The sequence below is a fragment of the Pseudochaenichthys georgianus genome, chromosome 24, assembly GCF_902827115.2.
Source record: "Pseudochaenichthys georgianus chromosome 24, fPseGeo1.2, whole genome shotgun sequence".
In the NCBI taxonomy this organism is placed as follows: domain Eukaryota; kingdom Metazoa; phylum Chordata; class Actinopteri; order Perciformes; family Channichthyidae; genus Pseudochaenichthys; species Pseudochaenichthys georgianus.
The window spans coordinates 29,567,259-29,586,028 of NC_047526.1; the positions used below are offsets into that span (position 1 = coordinate 29,567,259).

Below are 18,770 nucleotides of genomic sequence, written 5' to 3' on the forward strand. Positions count from 1 at the left end.
CGTTTCTCAATCTCGAGGATGCTGGCTTGGTATTCGCGTACTTCCAAGTCACTTCCTTCAGAAATGAAGCAAGTATGCTTCCAAGCCACGGCTTCGGAAAACGAAGAAGAATGGAACAGGCTAACAAGTGTGCCACTCTCTCTAACGGTTTCAACATATACTGTACCGAAAATAAATACCTCACGATGTCTATCTAATTATGAACTTGCTTTACTTTCACGGAACACATTTTTGGTGATAACAAATGCAACAAAGTAACATATCTACCAACACATGTTCTACGCCACTACATACTTACATTTAAATGTGTGCTGCGTCGGTTCAGCAATTCTCAGCAAGGGTTTTTGAAATTGGTCCGTGTGCAAAACAAAGCATTGTGGGGATTTTAAGGACGCGAAGTCTACCCATGTGCAGCCTCGAGATTTCCCCCAAACCAAGGACGCGGCCTCGGTGGAATTCCAAGTATGCTGGAGATCGGAACAGTCCTTCGGCGGCACTCGATGTAGCATCCTTGAAATATTGGCTTGGAAGCCAGTATCCTCGCGATTGAGAAACGGCCCGTGTGTGTGAAAAAGCAGGAAATAAAAAGAAACTCACCTTCTCACGGCAAGAGAGAAAGCCTTTGAGCTCCAGACTGTTTCAGAAATAATCCTTGATAATCCATGATATGGCATTTCATCACCGCAGTATTTAGTTTAGACGGTAGCTGCCGGGTCCCGCATGAGCTCAGCCCCCTACTTTTTTTTTGTAAAGCTTTAAACCCAAATCAGCACTTTTGAAACAGGAAGTGGAATAGAGGGATATGAGGCATGGCTAGAATGGGTGATCTGTTTGGTATTTTGAGCAAAACACTGCATATACCTCATTCACACCAACGCAACTCCGGTTCAAGCTCCGTGCTAGAGCTTTTTAGGTTCAGAACCAGTTCTTCGGTTTAGCTCTGGCTCTTTTCACACCGCCCAGAGTCCGACTGGTAATGCATCGTTGCGTCATCGTTTGCGTCATGACGTAACCGTTTGCGTGCCTGCTTCATAAAGCCAAACCACGCGGATAAAATCAGTTGCATTAATTTCTTATGGCTCTATCTGCAGCTTTTCCGGAGTCATTTCTGTGGTTTAGTTATATTCTTATAAAAAAGTGTACTCGTGTCAATAAAGTTTTTTTAAAACACAACTGCTTCCGAGGTCGGTCTTATTTCTTAAGGTGGACTGAACCATGAGTGTGGAGTAACGTTGTATCTTTCATTTAAATGAACTCTTTCACACACACATACGGGTATTGTTTTTTTAACGTAATCTGGTACAAATTACCGTGTCAATGAGGCATTGATACGAGTTGGATTAGTTTATAAAGGTTTAAACTAACTATTACTACCACCTTAATTCACCTGTTCGGTCTGTAAAGTGACAGAAAACTATAAAGAAGCCAACAATAATATCTTAAAATGACTAATAATTGTAATATATTTCATTTAACTAACCCTGGTGTTATAGCGTGTGCTACATCTTCAGAGTTCAGACACATGGCAGATAAATCATGACAGATACAAGAGTTTCAATTACCTGTACAGTTAATACAAGCATTATTAATATCTGAGGAGATTTTCGTCTAGGACACATTTAGCTATGTTCAGGGAGTTTAAAAATGCAACAGTGTGAATCATTTTGTCGAAGTCAAAGAAATACAGCGCATCGTTTCATGTTCTGTTATTTCCTGCAAAGAACAACGTAATCTGGTACAAATTAGTGTCAATTCTGAGGCATTGATATTAGTTAAAGGTGGGGTATGTAATTTTGGAGAAACCAGCTCGCGCATATGACCAATGAGGGCACGAGATAAATGTGTGCACGATATGAAAGGCTGACAGGCAGGTAGGCAGTTATTTTAGCCGGGCCGGCTCAGATGATTGGTCGTGCTTTTAATTAAAGCACTTAAGATATTCATTGCTATCGGGATGTTAAGAGCTTTCCATGGAATATAACAAAAAGTGTTTCTGAAGTGAATTACATACCCCACCTTTAATAAAGGTTTAAACTAACTTTTATTTGGGATCATTACCATTCATTCAGCGAACCCTTTTATCCACAGCGACCAACAATACAACATTTTGTCCTAATATTTTCAGTATAAGACAAAAACCCTCACATTTAAGAAGCTGATACTTACATCTTCGGCACTCTGTCAATCAACTCCCAGATTAATTGAATTAAGTGTTTTTGCTCGAGTTTGGGTTAAAAGTGTAATAATTTAAAAGTTGCATCTCAATGGGATCCTCGTGGCTAAATAAATAAGTCGGTTTCCAGAAGAGTTTCTTTGAAAGAGTCCCATTTAAATTAGACGTACAGAACATAAATCAGCTTACTCTGTAAATAAAATATGAAACAACTAAATCATGTAAACATTTTAGATTTACTTTTTGTGGTGTGCTTTTTGTTAGAACTTTTGACTCAACCTCAGTATTTCTGAAAACAGGAAATTAAAGCAAACACAAATGAGAATCCATCCCTGAAGTAGGAAAATACAGATTCACTCAAAGTGTGAGAAGGCTGGCTGTCGCTCCCAGAACAAAAGAAAAACCCCGGCCTAGTTTGTTTACCCCCTTCACAGTTAAAAGCTACACCGTGTAAGGGGAGAATTATGTATGAGGCGTAAAGGGGACATTATGCCGTTGGTCGTTAGTAGAGACACCTGCCAGCATCACAGAAAACCAGAAAAACCTGAAGCTATGTTTGCCTGCGGTACCTAAACACAACCCGTCCTGAAAACTATTCTATAGCAACGGCAACTGGAGTTAGATGTGAGACACCCGTTTAATCGATCAAGGACCCTTTAAAAACACTACAGGAAATTAAAAAAACATTTTAAAATGTTGGGGTGCAGGGCAATTATACTTTTTGGGTTTTTTTATTTCCTGTAGTGTGTCATATAGGTTTTTTTGTATGGTCTGCAAGGGCTAAAATCCCAAAGTACACTCACGCTTCTATTCGCTAGCATACATTGTACGTGATAGGCTAAGGGGCGGGACATCTCGAAGCGGTTGACTAATCACAACAGAGCCAGCCAGCTAACCAATCAGAGCAGGCTGGGCTCTGGTTTCAGACAGAGGGTGAAAAGAGGTGCTGCAGCACAGGCAGTATGAGAAAAATAAAGGGCTTTTTGAACATTAAAGAATGAAGACAGGTCACAAAGAGACACAATACAGTTATGAACCTGAGACTGAGCAGAAGAGGGCGCCTTTAAAAACTACAGGGAGCATTATAAAGGATAAAATAGTTTATTTTATAGTCTCATAGTAAAGGTAGGCCTCAACTTGCAAGACAATTGTTGGCAGTATGTACAACATACTTGTAATTTCCATGGAATGGAACCGGACAAACAAACTTATTTTTACACTAATTATACCCTCCTAACTGGAAATCAAATGGAAACAATATACATACACACACGTTTCCTAGACACGCAAAATGCTTCCTTTTTTTCCTTGGGGGGGGGGGGGGGGGGGGGGGGGATTCAGCAACATTGATTTTTTAAATGTAAAAGCACAACACATCGACAGGGAATTTATTCGCTCCCTTGTACTGCAAAAGACTGGAGCTACCTTTTGACATTCAATATCTATTTCAAACCCTTAAGGAAAACTACATGTGACAAATTGGCATTTCCCCATGACTCGTGAGATTACTAAAAAATGCATAACATACTTTAGAACTCGAAAACATCCAATCAATGCTTTTTATAATATATAAAACGAGATGCTTAACGTATTCAGCCACCTAAAGTCATTCACTACTTGAAGCTAAAGGACAAGATACGATACAAGTTTAGGAATATTCTCCTTCAAAACATCAATTTCAACAAAGGAGGCATGTTTTCTTTTCTTTTTTTAATTTTGTGTTAACGGTGTGAGGCAGAAAGCCTCTGCGCTCCGGTGGGCCTGAGGGGGTTCACTCACTGATTTAGAGCGTCTTCACATTCTTTAGTGGAAACAAGTAAGCTACATTTTTTATTTTAAAAAGGTAAACTTCTCTGGGACAAGTGTATGTGTGTGTGTGTAAATTCTAAAAACAGCTTCTTTTTTTTCAAGAATAACAAAGAAAACACAAAAAAATATATATAATATAGCAGTGCTTGGAGTACGCCAGGTGCTCCCCTCAACCGCCCAAAAAAAAATACCCCGGGGAGGGGGGGGGGGGCTTATTGAGGGTACAAAAAAAGCATCAAGTCCTTAAGTAGACAAGCTGCCTCTTTTTGGGTGTTCGATTGTAGATGTTGCGGGGGAGGGGAGGGGGAGATACCAATGAGGGAGACCTAAAGAGGGGAGAGGGAGAAACCTGAAGCTCTCTACATGAACTGAAGCAGTCGCCCTCCACCCGAAGGACTCCCTGCCTCCTATAGGTCGGGTGGAGGGAGAGATACTTGCGGCGTGAGGAGGTCACGAGTCTCCAGAGCGAGCCCACCCACAGATGGTGGAGGAGACGGGAGGAGGAGGACGGTGAGGGAGGCTTGTTGTTGACCGGGGAGGGGGGGGGGGGGGGGGAGATGGGCCTCGAGAGCTTTGAAGGCGTCACTTCCTCTCCTCTGTGCACCGCCATGTTTGAATGGCTCCGCCCCCTCTAGCTGGCCTCCACGCGCAGCTTCTTCCTGTTGGGCGGCTCCTCGGCCTCCGACTCGGAGCTGGAGTCGGAGCCGCCGTCGAACGCGGACACGGCGCTGCCTTTGGGGTTGGTGTAGAGGCTGCTGTCAGACGAGGAGTAGCTGGCCTGGAGCTGAGCCGAGCCCTTCACCTTCTCCAGAGCACGCACTGCAGACACAGAGGAGGACACCATGAGGAGGAAACACAGGAGGAAACCATGAGGAGGAAACACGGGAGGAAACCATGAGGAGGACACCATGAGGAGGACACCATGAGGAGGACACCATGAGGAGGAAACCAGGAGGAGGAAACCAGGAGGAGGAAACCATGAGGAGGAAACACGGGAGGAAACAGGAGGAAACCATGAGGAGGAAACACGGGAGGAAACAGGAGGAAACCATGAGGAGGAAACACGGGAGGAGGAAACCATGAGGAGGAAACACGGGAGGAGGAAACCATGAGGAGGAAACACGGGAGGAGGAAACACGGGGGGAGGAGGAAACCATGAGGAGGAAACACACGAGGAAACCATGAGGAGGAAACCATGAGGAGGAAACCATGAGGAGGAAACAGGAGGAAACCATGAGGAGGAAACCCATGAGGAAACACATGAGGAAACACAGGATGTCAGAGCGTACAGAAGGCAGGCCAAGGACACATTACACGACTGAAGTAAATGTGAATGTGAAACATGAATGATCTGTTCTGTAGGAGCTGGAGAATATACAAATACGTCATGTCACGATATCCCAATAATAAAAATGTGCTTAAAACTCTTAAAATGGCACTTAAACAAACTGGAATCACTTTCAACGGAGCAATCTTAAATACAGTAACAAAAGAAAATTGCATAATTTTGCTTAACTGCATTAAAAAAACATCGTGTGAGAAAGGCCATAAAGCAGCCCATCACAATCAGTCACTTTGAGCCAGGGGGGTCCAAACCTTTTTCACCCAGGGACACATACAGGAAAATGTATTTATTATTTATAGTTAATAAGTACAATATAAGACAAGCACAAGTTTCATTTGAGGGCCATATTCCCTTATACGTTTATAAGCCCCCACGCCGTAGTTTGGACACCCCTGCTTTAAGCATTAGTATAATCAAAGTGAAAGATATTGAAATTCATCCCAATTTAAGAATAAAACCCACCCCACAGAAAAGCTTAATATCTCATGTGTGTGATATAGAGTGTGTACAGTACCCTCGGTGTCGGGGGGGCAGTAGTCGTTACCTTGCTGCTCCAGCAGAGCGTTCTGCCTCTTCAGGTCGTCGATGTCCTGCTGGTGCGTGTGATTTTTTCGCCTCATGTATTGGATATACTCTGTGGCTTTGTCTAGGATTTGAGCCCGAGACGCCTGTTTGGCAGACGGGTGTTAGTGACACACGAGATGGAGGCAGTGACGCAGGAATAGACTTTTTATCACATCATTCGTACACAGAGACATTCATACGCATGCGTTCTTCACATCACCGTAGGGCTGTGCGATTATGGCAAAAATCATAATCACGATTATTTTTGGTCAATAATTGATATCACGATTATTAAAACCGATTATCCATTTACTTTGAGAACATCCATTTATTGAAAAAATAGTTGATTACCCTGAACTTTAAGCAGAATTCAACTGAAAAAACAAACAAAAAAATTATTAATTTTTTTTATTTCGAGATTAAAATACGATTAATTGCACAGCCCTCCATTACGGCAGCCTATGGAATAAATGTGGGTGAGCACGGTGTGGTTCTGCACTGCTGTTCACCTGTGAGCAGCTCAGAGTACCCCCCCCCCCACATTACTGTCAGGGTGTTTGATCATTTAAAAAAAAATTATAGAAATGTACAATATGCAAGTTTCTGTAAACCAAACATTGGTTTCCTTAAACATACATAGTCCATCACCTGTGATATCATTACATACATGTGTAGTCCTTTAGGAAGTACGGCATCAACTTTGTTTATAATAAGTTGTTTGATTGTTTTCTAGTAGAAGTGGTTTAATGAAGACTAGAATATAGTTTAACTGTTGATAGTAATTTCCTAAGCTGACATATTTTAGTAGCTTGTTTTGTCGGACCAACAGCACAAAGCCAAGAGTTTTATATATTAATATCAATAAAGACACAGAAAAACTGAAAAGGTCCCACAAGAAAGGGGGTTTTGGGAGTCTAGTTAATTAAAAGAGCATTTAATAATAAAGAAATTGTCATAAAAGTTGTCAACTAATTGAATAACAACTCCATGTTAGTAGTTGTAGCTCTAGCTATATTAATTATGTTTCTATTTATTTGTATTGAGCCAAAGAAGAGTATGCTATTGTGTCAATGCTCACCAAAGAAGTTCCTAATAGAGACAAAACAGTAACTTCAGATTTCCATATCTACACGGAAGCTACTGTGCATATATACACACAAGCCGTTGAATATTGGGAACTGTCTGAGCAGATATTCAACCTACCCGATTGACTCAATAACTGAATGCAGTCATTTCCGTCTGTAGAGTCAAATATTGAGGTTTTGCACCCAGCCCTAAAATATTCTCTTCATATTGGTTTCCCTCTCTCAATAATTAAAACCCTGCATGCTGGCCTGAAGCAGATCTGTAACAGCAGTACAGAGAGAGAGAGAGAGAGAGAGAGAGAGAGAGAGAGAGAGAGAGAGAGAGAAAGAGAGAAAGAGAGAAAGAGAGAAAGAGAGAAAGAGAGAAAGAGAGAGAGAGAGAGAGAGAGAGAGAGAGAGAGAGGGGGGGGTTGCACTGAGGCAGCTCTAACCCAACACTTCTTACAAATGATCGGTAAACATCTCTCACATCATCTCATAACGCCCCCCCTGCGTCAGCCATTAACTGATCTGTTAAAGGAAAATAAGCCAGTCTGTGCCCGCAGTCACTGAACCAGCTCAATGTCATAGAGACGAAACAGGAAGAGAGCAACACAAATGTCCTCATAATAACTTCCTGTCGTTGGTCCAAGTATTTCTCCTGCCTCGCTGCCAAGCTGCTCTCAGCTGCCATCTGCCCTCCTCCAGTCCCTAGAACTATTTTCCTCCACTGGGCAACGATATAAAAGTAGTTAGCCGTTATTGCACTGCTTGTATTTATTTGTACTGTTGTCATATAATCATCCGTTTTGGTCTATCAGACTGCTATTTTTATATAATTATTGTTGTGCCTTTATTATTATTTATTTTGTGTGTATTAATGGATACATGTGATTTTGTTTGGACGGTTAGAAACGGCATTTTGGGTTAGAGACTATTTTCCTCCACTGGCGCACGTTATGAAAGCAGGTAGCCGTTATTGCGCTGCTTGTATTTATTTGTACTGTTGTCATATAATCATCCGTTTGAGTCCGTCACTACCCGATCCGTACCCCTGCCCGATCTGTACTGCGCATGTGCGAGATGGTCCGCCATATTGGACAACTCCGGACGGCAACCCAAGAAGGACACTTTTGGCAAAGCTGGAAAATAACACTCGAGAGAGGCGAGTTATTGTTATTACAACGTGACTTCACTATTATTTAACAACTCTTTTTATTGGGTTCTTTTATTTGGGGTTAAGTACATTGTCAGAATAAGTGAGAAATGAATTTAACTTCTGTTAGACAGCTATAATACTGAATAAATCTTTACTGTGAATGTGTGCAAACATGTATGGCATATGGCTGTCTAACAGAAGTTAAATTCATTCCTCACTTATTCTGACAATGTACTTGACCCCAAATAAAAGAACCTAATAAAAAGAGATGTTAAATAATAGTGAAGTCACGTTGTAATAACAATAACTCATCTCTCTCTCGTTTTATTTTTCAGCTTTACCAAAACCCACTGTGTCAAGTGTCCTTCCTGGGTTGCCGTCCGAAGTTCTCCAATATGGCGGACCATCTCGCACATGCGCAGTACAGATCGGGCAGGGGGACGGATCGGGTAGTGACAGAGTCTATTCTTATATATTTATGGTTGTGCCTTTTATTTTATATATTTTTTGTATATATATTTTAGTCTTTAGGACGATAAGAAACAGAATTTGGGTCGCCCTGTTTGAACCACACACAGATATTGATAATACAGTTGACTTTGACTTCTCTGTAATAAATCTGACGGGTATATACTTCCACCTTTAATACTTACCTGGCTGCTATCTCATAACTGTCACTGGATTTTGTAAATGGTGTCATTTCTACTTTTATCTTAAATATTTTTAAAAGACCTGCTTCTTAAATAATATCAATATCTCAGGCTCTTTACTTGCTGTGGGACAGATAAAGGTATTCTGATTAGACTTTGACTAATCATCCCTGCACATTTGAAAGAACATGCTTAGTCACATGACAGAAATGCATTGATATGATTTGCAGGTTAATTCACTCAACATACTTCACCTTTCAGACATGTCAAAAGTTTCAAAAGGAGTCTTACATGGGAGCCTGAACATCGTGTGCCTGGAGGACTGGCAGGCTGAGCTTTACCAACCTTCTCTCCCTGCAGGGCGGGCACCGAGTCCCGGAGGCTGTGAAAGCTGTCTTTGATGTGATCTCTACGTTTGCGCTCCAGAGCATTGTGGTGTGCCCTTTTGTCTGCCTGCAACGACAAGAGTCACACGGCCTTTAGACCGGCAGCAGAGCCACAGTGGGGGGAGGGGGTCTGTGCTGCCTTCACAACAACACCACTGTAATGGCTGTCTTTATACAGTGGAGTAGTAATCATTAAAACCATGTTAATATAGATACAGTAATCAGATGTGAGCAGCAGTGATTAGCTCGTGTCAGATATTTGTATTTTTTACAATGAATCTAGAACATAATACTATAAATGCCCAAAGGTAAGATCTACATATCTGCTGGTGTTGACAGACTAACAGTGCAAAACCTGTGTGTTTGCGTTAGCAGCTGCTGATGTTGCATCTAGAAAAAGCTCAAACTACATGTGATGAGTGAATAATAGTGGAATAAAAGACCTAGTCGTATTCCCTTTGCATGAGAGTATGAGCACCAAGCGTCCCTAAAACCGGTCGGACTGTTTGGGATATCCTACCAAGAGATCCAGAAGAGAACCAGAACCAAACGGTATATCAATAATCTCAAAAGTCATTTTCTGTCACATGATTATCTGCATCCACTTCCTACAAGAAGCCTCACATAAAAAAACCTCCAACAAAAAGTCATTATTACCAGTTTCATTTCCATCACTAAAAGTCTCAGTATAATGCAGCCTTTTGTCTTGTGCCCCCCCCCTGAGCCCTGTATAGCCCAACAACCTCCAAAGTGACCTAAACCCATGGGCGTCGCAGCCATTATATTACAAGTCCCCCCCCCCCCCTTTTAAAATGATTAGCTTAGACCCCCCACTATGCGGAAAGTCCGTGAATCGGTCTATCCACTCGCCACTCTTTGTAGAGCGGTGTGTCAGTGCTACATTATCAAATCCATTCCACTTGCTTATTGAGAGAATGCCCAAATCAATGAAACTCCGTCCCATGTTTTCACTGCTACTTTGAACCAAGGCAGATTCTCAGAGCCGTACACATGCTGCGTTTTTTGTGTAGCTGTGTCTTTAACTGCGCCACAGTTTCCACACTGCGAGGCTCCGGCGCTAACAGTTCACGAGCGTGCTCCACTAGCACCCGGATATAAGGCGCTGTTATTAAAGAGGTGGAGGGAGTCATCTCCTGTCAGACTGTTACATCATTCACACCAACGGTGTTTCAGGGCCGGTTCGGAGCTGGAGCTTGAAAAGCACCGGGTTTTCCTGTTCACACCGCAGCGGAGCAGCCTCTTAGCTCCGGAATCCGGTTCGTTTCAAGCTCCAAAAAATTGTCCGGCCAGAGCAAAAGCACCGCATACGTCACGCTGACGTCGAGGCGGGGGCAGGGGGGGATCAACTCCTGAACAACAACAAAAAGCCTGCGTTGTATCCAGTTTGTACACAACGATGGAGAAACTTAACAAGCCGCAGTGGTCCACTGAAGAGACCAGCTACCTGCTGGGAATCTGGTCTTCCGAGGAGAAGCTGGAGCACAATCGGCCATTGTTGTTGTTGTCGGTGTCAGCTGTGAGGGGTTTCCGTGCGGTTTGGCTTTATGAAGCAGCGGTTACGTCATGACGCAAACGATGACGCAATGACTAAAGCTTTGAGTCTACTAACCCATCATCCAAGGTTAGTTTTCACTATAAGTACAAAATATTTTTTGGACGGACACTATAAGTTACAGTTTTTTACCATGTTCAATCTGAATTTTCTTTAAAATAAAAAACATCTATATTGATTCTGACTTTTCTACATCCAACTCACAGGTTTATCATTACTTTGAGAAAAAAAGATTATTAATTTAACCCTTTTAGAAGATATGGTCATTTGTTCTGGGAATGTCATTTTCAAGCCTGAAACCTGAAAAACCGGTTAAGAGGGGAGTGATTTGTAGAATATGCATAAAGAAAAAGTCAATCTGTTTACAGTTCTGTTTCACATGGGTGTTGATGAGAGACGTATCCATAGATTTAGTCCCTAATGACCCCCCCGGACCCCCCTAGAGGAGGTGAGGTCCACCACCTGCCCCCACTCCCTGTCAAATTGTCTCACCCACATTGAGGATGCTTCCTACGCTAATGCCTAAACCCCCCTTCCCACAATGCATTTCTGTCCCTCCCTCTCAGCAGGGGCACACAGGAGGCCGTTAAAATTCATGACCGGGCCAAAGTCAAGAAACCTTTCATATGAGCTGAGGAGGACTAATGAATTAAACATCACAAAGACTTCATGCCATCTAGACTTATGACTTGTTTCAGAGCAGATCACAGTAGTCGTTCTATTTTGGAGCATTTGAGAGATTTACAGGCACTTCCTTTTCCTACCTACATTACTCTGCGGTCATCATTACACCTCACTGAACCGTGCCAAATGTTAAGCATATCATTTCAAGCTTATTATCGCATTAACGACCTTTGCCAAATTAAATAAATAACCTAATCAAAATGCATCTCCAGTAACATGTAGAGGTTATAATATGAGCATCCAACAGGCCCCACATTTCCACCACACATTTGATTTCTAATTGTACAGTAAATACACAAGATGGCTGCCATGATCACATGACGAGAGGCCGGCAGTTTGCTGCAGGTCGACCTGTTTTTAGGTCAAACAAATGCCAAATCACATCTGATGCCGTCCTAATCCACCCCGTCACAAGGCTGAGACATTAAGTCCTGCACCCAATCAACACTGATCATCTCGTGTCATACACCTCCAACAAAGCAAGGCCGTTTATTAGCGAACACGACATCGCCTCAGGAACTTTAGAGAGAAGGTAGGAGTGAGGTGAGCTGTCCTCTAAATCACCTGACTCATTTTGTCCGAGGATCACTACAAACAAAAACTAAGTAGCCCACACGTGAGGCAACGCGCAGGTTAAGACAAGCCTTCGGGGTGTCGGAGGATTTCTGGGAGGGAGAATGTGTGAAGTGTGACTCAACGTCTGGAACAAAAACACGCTACAGTGATGCTTGGAAACAGGAAGTCCCTCAAGGTTAACAATCAGACCAATTGAGACATGTGACCAAATCGGTTTTAATAACTTAAATAAATATTTACAGTGTAGTTTGTGCAACCGAGAAGGTTAAATAGGGAAAGTCCAATATGTGTAAAATAGGTATGGATACAATAGGGATATGTGCAATTTGACGGACACTATGCATCGGTGCAATAGGGAAAGTTCTGTACCTGTATGTTTCTTTGCCATGTGATCTCTGTTCTGTATCTATGACTGATTGTCCTAAATGTTTTATGTGTATTATCTCGATACCCAAGACAAATGTCTCCTATGGGAGACAATAAAGCTCCTTCCAATCTAATAAGCAGGTACAATATGATTCGTAAGCCAGTATATCTTTACAGCTCCACAATACTTCATTAAAAACACAAATTTATTCTTTACCAAATATTTAGCTTTCGGCGATTCAAATATTGCGATTTCGATCAAATGTATGTCAATTGAGCAAGCCTGTATCAAAATTGCAATTTCAAACACTAAAACTACGATGAAACTAAAACCGTAATAAAAACCAGTTTATCAGAATTCACTGCGCCTTGAGATTACTCCGGCTGGCACGCCGACAGCTGCTCCTGTTGCACAAGAGTCACAAACCAGCGAGGAGAAACAAATCCTTGAGGAGCACGTGCCGCCTCCTCTTCCTCGTATCACACATCGAGCCTCAGAGAGGAGAGACTCCACTCCCTCCGTTTAACGCTGGCACAAACACATGACTGGTATTGATGGCATGTGCAATTACAAGTCTGGCAGCCATTGTGATTCAAGTGAACAGAAAGTGCACGTGGTTGAAGCCCCGAGACATTCATTATACTACCCTTTTAAAGATAATGCTTCAGTTTGATCCCCTTTTCCTGTATTTTGAGATAATTGCTTTGTTATTTCTTTAGCATTTAATGTTAACATGTTCAAGTTGCATTGAGAACATTAGTTAACGTACAATACTCGCAAATCACTTAAGAGGTTCGTGAGCATCCCATTAAAACTGAGCCTTTTTAAACTCTTAATGTTCAGTATTTAAATGAACATTCGGGTTTAAGCTTATGTTATTTAGTTTATTAATTTCACATCGGTCACTTTTCACATTCTCTGGCACTATTTTATTTTTTCTAGCATTATTTGTATTGATACTCGCAAAACACTGAGGGCGGTGGTGGCGAAGTCCATAGGGACTTGGCAACTGGAAGGTCACCAGTTCAAGTCCCGGCAAGACCTAGTGCTACCGAGGTGTCCCTGAGCAAGGCACCGTTCCCTACACTGCTCCCCGGGCGCCGTACATAATGGCAGCCCACTGCTCCCAAAACTAGGATGGGTCAAATGCAGAGAAACCGTTTTGTTACATGGTACCTGTACTACGTCATAAGTTGAATCTTCAATCTTCAAAACACTTAAGAGGTTTGTGACGTAATGTTCAGTATTAAATGTTATTTATTTTACTTCTGTAAAGTTTATTTATTTCGGCATTAACTGGCACATTGGTCCCTTTTTTACAATCTCTGGCACTAATTTATTTCTAGTTATGTTTCTTCCAGCATTATTTGTATAGTTTTATGTCATATATATATATTTATGTTACACTGTATGAGAAACATGAGACTTAAGAGCTTCACTGCCAAAACTACGCTTTAGCTTTTGTGACAATAAGGCCTTGAGTCTTAAGTCTTGAATTTTCTTTCGATGGGCAAGGTCCATGATATCATTACTCTAGGAAGGTAATTAAGATCCAGAAATGTATTCAAGCTCTGCTCTCTGGAGCCGCTCCATATACAATTACAAGGCAATTACGGACATGAAGTGCCCGGGCTGATTTCATGTGATCACACTCTATAAAAAGGCTTCACTAAAAATGATCCTACTCGGAAAAAAGAATTTCACATTTTAACAGAATTCTCACAACAGGGTATTACAGCAGAAGTGGGCCGCCTCTGTACACTTTCATAAATTAAAACACATTTGAGGCAAGGGGTTGTGTTTCACGTACCAAATTACACTCATTAGATAGGTGTGTCTGATGTTAAGACAGTCTTCTATGACTAAATGGATCACGAGGCATCCGGATTAAAGTGGACTACCACCACTGCAATGAGTTATCATTGGTTTATCCAATTTCCTATGCAAATACAAGATGGTGTTTTGAAAAAGTAAATTATCTTTTGGATAAATCGTTAACCAGACCGGTTCCTTGCTTTTGGCTAATCCAGCTTGGTAAATACTTAATATTTGAAGGTTCTGAATAATGAAAAATGTATAAATTATGTATTATTGCCAGAAAATAAATCCTTCCTATTGATTTTGAAGATGCGTGTGCGATTATATAAAACACCTCTAATACACGGGAGTTATAGATACAACCGTATAAACGACATGTGTGATACAGTATATGCTGTTGTCTCCACAAACCTAGCTTTCTGATATTCTCTACAAATTCCAACCTCACATGACTTCTTGTGAGTGCTGCTGTCTATTACGTGAGAGCAATATGAAAATCTAATTTGCTGGCAGTGAGCAAACTGGGCTGCATGTAAATCACAAGAGGCAATAATAGCCTGTGAATGTCCACTGATATCACACTAGCTTAATAACTTCAGCAGACATGTTCTGGTGCCCTGTCGGCTACCTGAGGATATTTTGAGCTATCCGAGTTGTTAAGCACATCGGGCACCAGGAAAAACAGGTGTCCAATTACCTGAGTGCAGCCATTATAAGTTCATCATATAACCGATCCCTTTGGCAGACTGCCGGAGAGACGACGCGCTGGCTGAGCGTCTCTCTCCGCTCTATTCATACCTGACCATGACACGTAACATAAAAGCTGCAGGTGTTTAGAAAAAGAGCGATGGGTGCCGCTCTCCGGCTACCGATGACTGTCTCACTGAATGAAAACCTACACTTCTATCAGTGTGGGTGAATATACGTGGAAAGCTTTCTCACATATAATATTGTTGGGAAGACTATCCGACAAATCTGAAGAAAAATAATCTATGGTGAAGTTGCTAATTATTGACCGTTAATGGAGTTGTTAGTTTCAAATATGTCTCTCTCAAGCGATTAAATATGGACATTTGGGGCTTTTCTGTTTTGTTCACCCAACTGCTGAGCAAAATCAATATTCTGAATGCTTACCAAATCGGATCGTGGAATAGGGCAATGTCTATAAAGTCTAGGAGACACAAGATTGTTATATATCGGCTAAATAGTTGACAAACTGTCGGAATCATTCGTCCTTAAAGATTTAATTTCTAATCCCGTACGCCGGGCTGAAAGATACTTTGCTTTAAATCAAAATTGCGATTTGAAAAGGGAAAATATTGAAATCGCAATCGCTGCCATTTCATTTACAATTCATGTATTTGACAGTTTCTTAACAGTCTCAAGTGAAGGTTGGGTGTCAATGACAATTACATATTTCCTCTATTTTATACTTTTTGTATACGTGCAGATCTGTCGGCTCCATTGTAATGCATTTAGGGCAAGGCATGTGTAGAAGGAGGCATATGGCTGACTATAAGGGACACAAACAGCCATCAGGACATACATATTTTATGATTATAGCTTAGATAATCAAATAAAAAAAACACGAAGTGAGCTCAGGTTTGTGTTTCTCGTGTGGCTCTGCAATGGAGGTAAAAGTAACCACGATAAGGAGAGAAGAGGACTGAGGTCTTGTGGAGGGTAACAGCCAATACAAAGCTATTTGTATCTTAAAAAGCACTAATGCATAATCTAACATTTTATATTTATTTTTGGCGTTTACATTCTGGTTATCTGACTGGAGGTAAAGCGTCGTGTTTTGCAGCATGTGCATCACACCGAGTCGTGCAGAGGGTGTTTTTCTGCCGTATGCTATGCAGCTATACGTCATTCATTTAGGCTGCCAGCCCTTCAGTGGCCTGTAGAGAGAAGATGGCTCTAATCACTGGCTGCAACACAGGAAAACATCCCGCAGCACCCCTTCCTGACACGAAGGCTGTCCCGAGTCCGAGATGCACAGACGCGGCTCTTCCAAGCACACACACACAAATGCAACAAGCCCCTCTCTACACCTTCTCCCTGCAACATCATGGATGCATGAAAAAGCGTCTATCTTTTTACTGAGATGACCTAGATGTGTAATTTGCGAAAAAACCTGATCACGAGCGGAACCCCCGTGGCGAGAGGTAAAACCGCCGGGGGGAAACTATTCTGAGCAACTAACCGACTGCAACCGAGCAACATTAAGCTTTATATTAACCGAGGGGAAAACCTAACACACAAACAACAGGGTAAAGCTTTGGTCTATATATAGATGTCGTGTCACCGTCTCCCTATGGCCGCACACACATGACGGGGGATACCCCTGCAATGCACTACTGATGCCTATGAACATATATAACATAATATACAATGCACTATGGTTTAATACTGCAGAACATTTCAGAAAATTGCTGTGCATATATTTGAATTTAAACCTAATGTTGGCAGAAAGCAGCAGATCATTCAAGCTATTTCAACCTCAACCATATAACCCCACCAAACCATTAAATACCAAAAGAAATAAGCAGAATGGGATGGACAATTTAACTTTGCAACAGCAGTGACACATTACTCCACATTTGGACAAAATCCCTCCCAGCATTACGCACCACACAGTGATATCTCGGTGAGTCTTCCTGTAAAGAGACAGAACAAAAAGTACAATTGTAGCCATAATTGTTGAGCGAATCGTACTACAGTGCTTAAGTCAATAGAAAGTAAAAAAAATAGCAGGTTTATAAAGCTTTGAGGCAACAAGGGCTAGTGTAGCGTATCATATAATAAGAATCCCGACAAATTAAACACAGTTAACCAAGACAGAGAAGCTAGCATGCTAACGCTAGCTTGAGCAGCTAGGTTAGCTCAATCGTCAAAATAACATCCTTAAAAAGCTGAAAGTAGTAATACTCACGTCACTATCGACTTCGATATCATCGTTATCACTCATTATTCGATGAAATAGTCTAGTTTAAAGGGACGTGTGGCTAAAAAAACAACATGAATCAGTTTAGCACCGAGCGGCGCTCAGACAGACTGCTAAACGCTCACGTTCTGTTTGGACAGAACCGAAGTGTACTACGGTCTCCACGTGACTACACAGAGACACCACTACGCAGCAAGCATGCGCGACATCGCAGGGGCGTCTGGGAAATGAAGTCATTAAATCCGGTTTTTTCGCGTATCATCAACAAACGGACTGTATTACAGCATTGAATATAGACTTATTCAAGAACACATAGCTGGTTGTGTTTATGATGTTTCAAAAATATCGATAAGTTCTTTAAATATTTTTTTTAAATAGAACATTTTGTTTGTCGGAAAACTACAATATCCAGGAGTCGTGTGGCTCGCTTGCGACGTCACAACCTCCTTTCCATTGAGAAGCATTATGGGAGTTGGAGTTGGAGACATATTTGTATGTCAGGGGAGCTAAATAAGGCCATGGCTCAGACACGTGGAAAGCAGGAAACACAAACAGACTTCTGCCCTATTTATTTATATAGTTATTGTCTTTCTTTATCTTTTTTCTCAACATTTATTCATTCCGGTCTAAATCCATGAACCTTTACAGCTGTACTATTATTTGTTCAAGTGAAACGCTTTGCGAAAGATTAAAAAAATACAACAACAACAAATTAATTGGCAAATATTTTTTAATCGATGTAGTCATTTTCCAAGCAAAATGGCAAAAAAAACATTTAGTTCCAGCGAAATATGTATCTAGACAGCTTTTGACAGTAGACTAAACATATTTGGTCTTTACCAACCAAACCAAACCAGCAAGGAGCTATTTAGATTTCTTATAATTTTTAATTTCATTGTTCAGACACTTCATCAAGAGATCTATCACATACATGTTGTCTGACATATCCATTATAATGCACAACTTTCCAGAAACGAAGGATTATTTGTATATAATGGTGGAGTGAGAAAATGTGTTACTTAGTATCTCTGGTCTCCAGACAAATTGCAAATAATCTGCTCTGGTGCTTCCTTTTTCTCAAAACTGCTGTAGATAAGGAGCTTACACTATGGATTATGTTGCGCTTCAACAGTGGATCAGTTAATGTGTAAAAAAAACAAGCTGGGAGCGTTCCCCCCAGCAGGTCAAGAGGCCACGGCAGCTGCAGGCGACACCATGCTCTCCGTGCTGAAACAAGGCTTTAGACCTGCACTGACCTTGTTCCTATACCATCTCTTCCTGGCCTGGATCGCCCCCTGTTTATATCTTACCTCTAAATGTAGTCCTCCTTCCAATTTTACACCCCATCTACCATTTTATTCAGTATGTCCCGCAGCAGCCGAGCCAAACGGGGTCACCCAGAAACACGGGGCGTGACAGTATAGGCCATGTAAAGGATGACAACACAGTAAGGCCTTATATTAATATTGCATCCGCTGCAGTGAAGCCTCTGCTCCTTCATGTGTGACAGCGAGAAAGCATCCAGCTATATTTGTGCTCTCGTCGCATTTAAATTACCTCCAGGGACGGGTAACGTAACAGAATAATATTATAATGAGGCAGAGCTCTTATAGAAACCGAGAATATTTTTCATCTTCCTGTTTCTTGCCACACCC

At 41.6% G+C, this 18,770-nt stretch overlaps 1 protein-coding gene across 4 annotated transcripts; it reads right to left on the reverse strand.

The window, feature by feature from the left end:
- Positions 1–3,255: 3,255 nt before the first annotated feature.
- Positions 3,256–17,279, reverse strand: max (myc associated factor X). Of its 4 annotated transcripts, none has more exons than XM_034076063.2 (5): positions 17,104–17,279; positions 16,802–16,828; positions 9,056–9,217; positions 5,872–5,995; positions 3,256–4,801 (listed from the first exon to the last, which is right to left on the reverse strand). In XM_034076063.2, exons 1-5 carry the CDS (start codon positions 17,137–17,139, stop codon positions 4,614–4,616), a joined length of 537 nt encoding a protein of 178 aa, XP_033931954.1. In that variant the 5' UTR covers positions 17,140–17,279; the 3' UTR covers positions 3,256–4,613. The 4 variants fall into 4 exon arrangements, with proteins under 4 accessions (XP_033931954.1, XP_033931952.1, XP_033931955.1 ...); XM_034076061.2 differs by having other exon boundaries at positions 5,842–5,995; XM_034076064.2 differs by lacking the exon at positions 16,802–16,828.
- Positions 17,280–18,770: the final 1,491 nt, after the last annotated feature.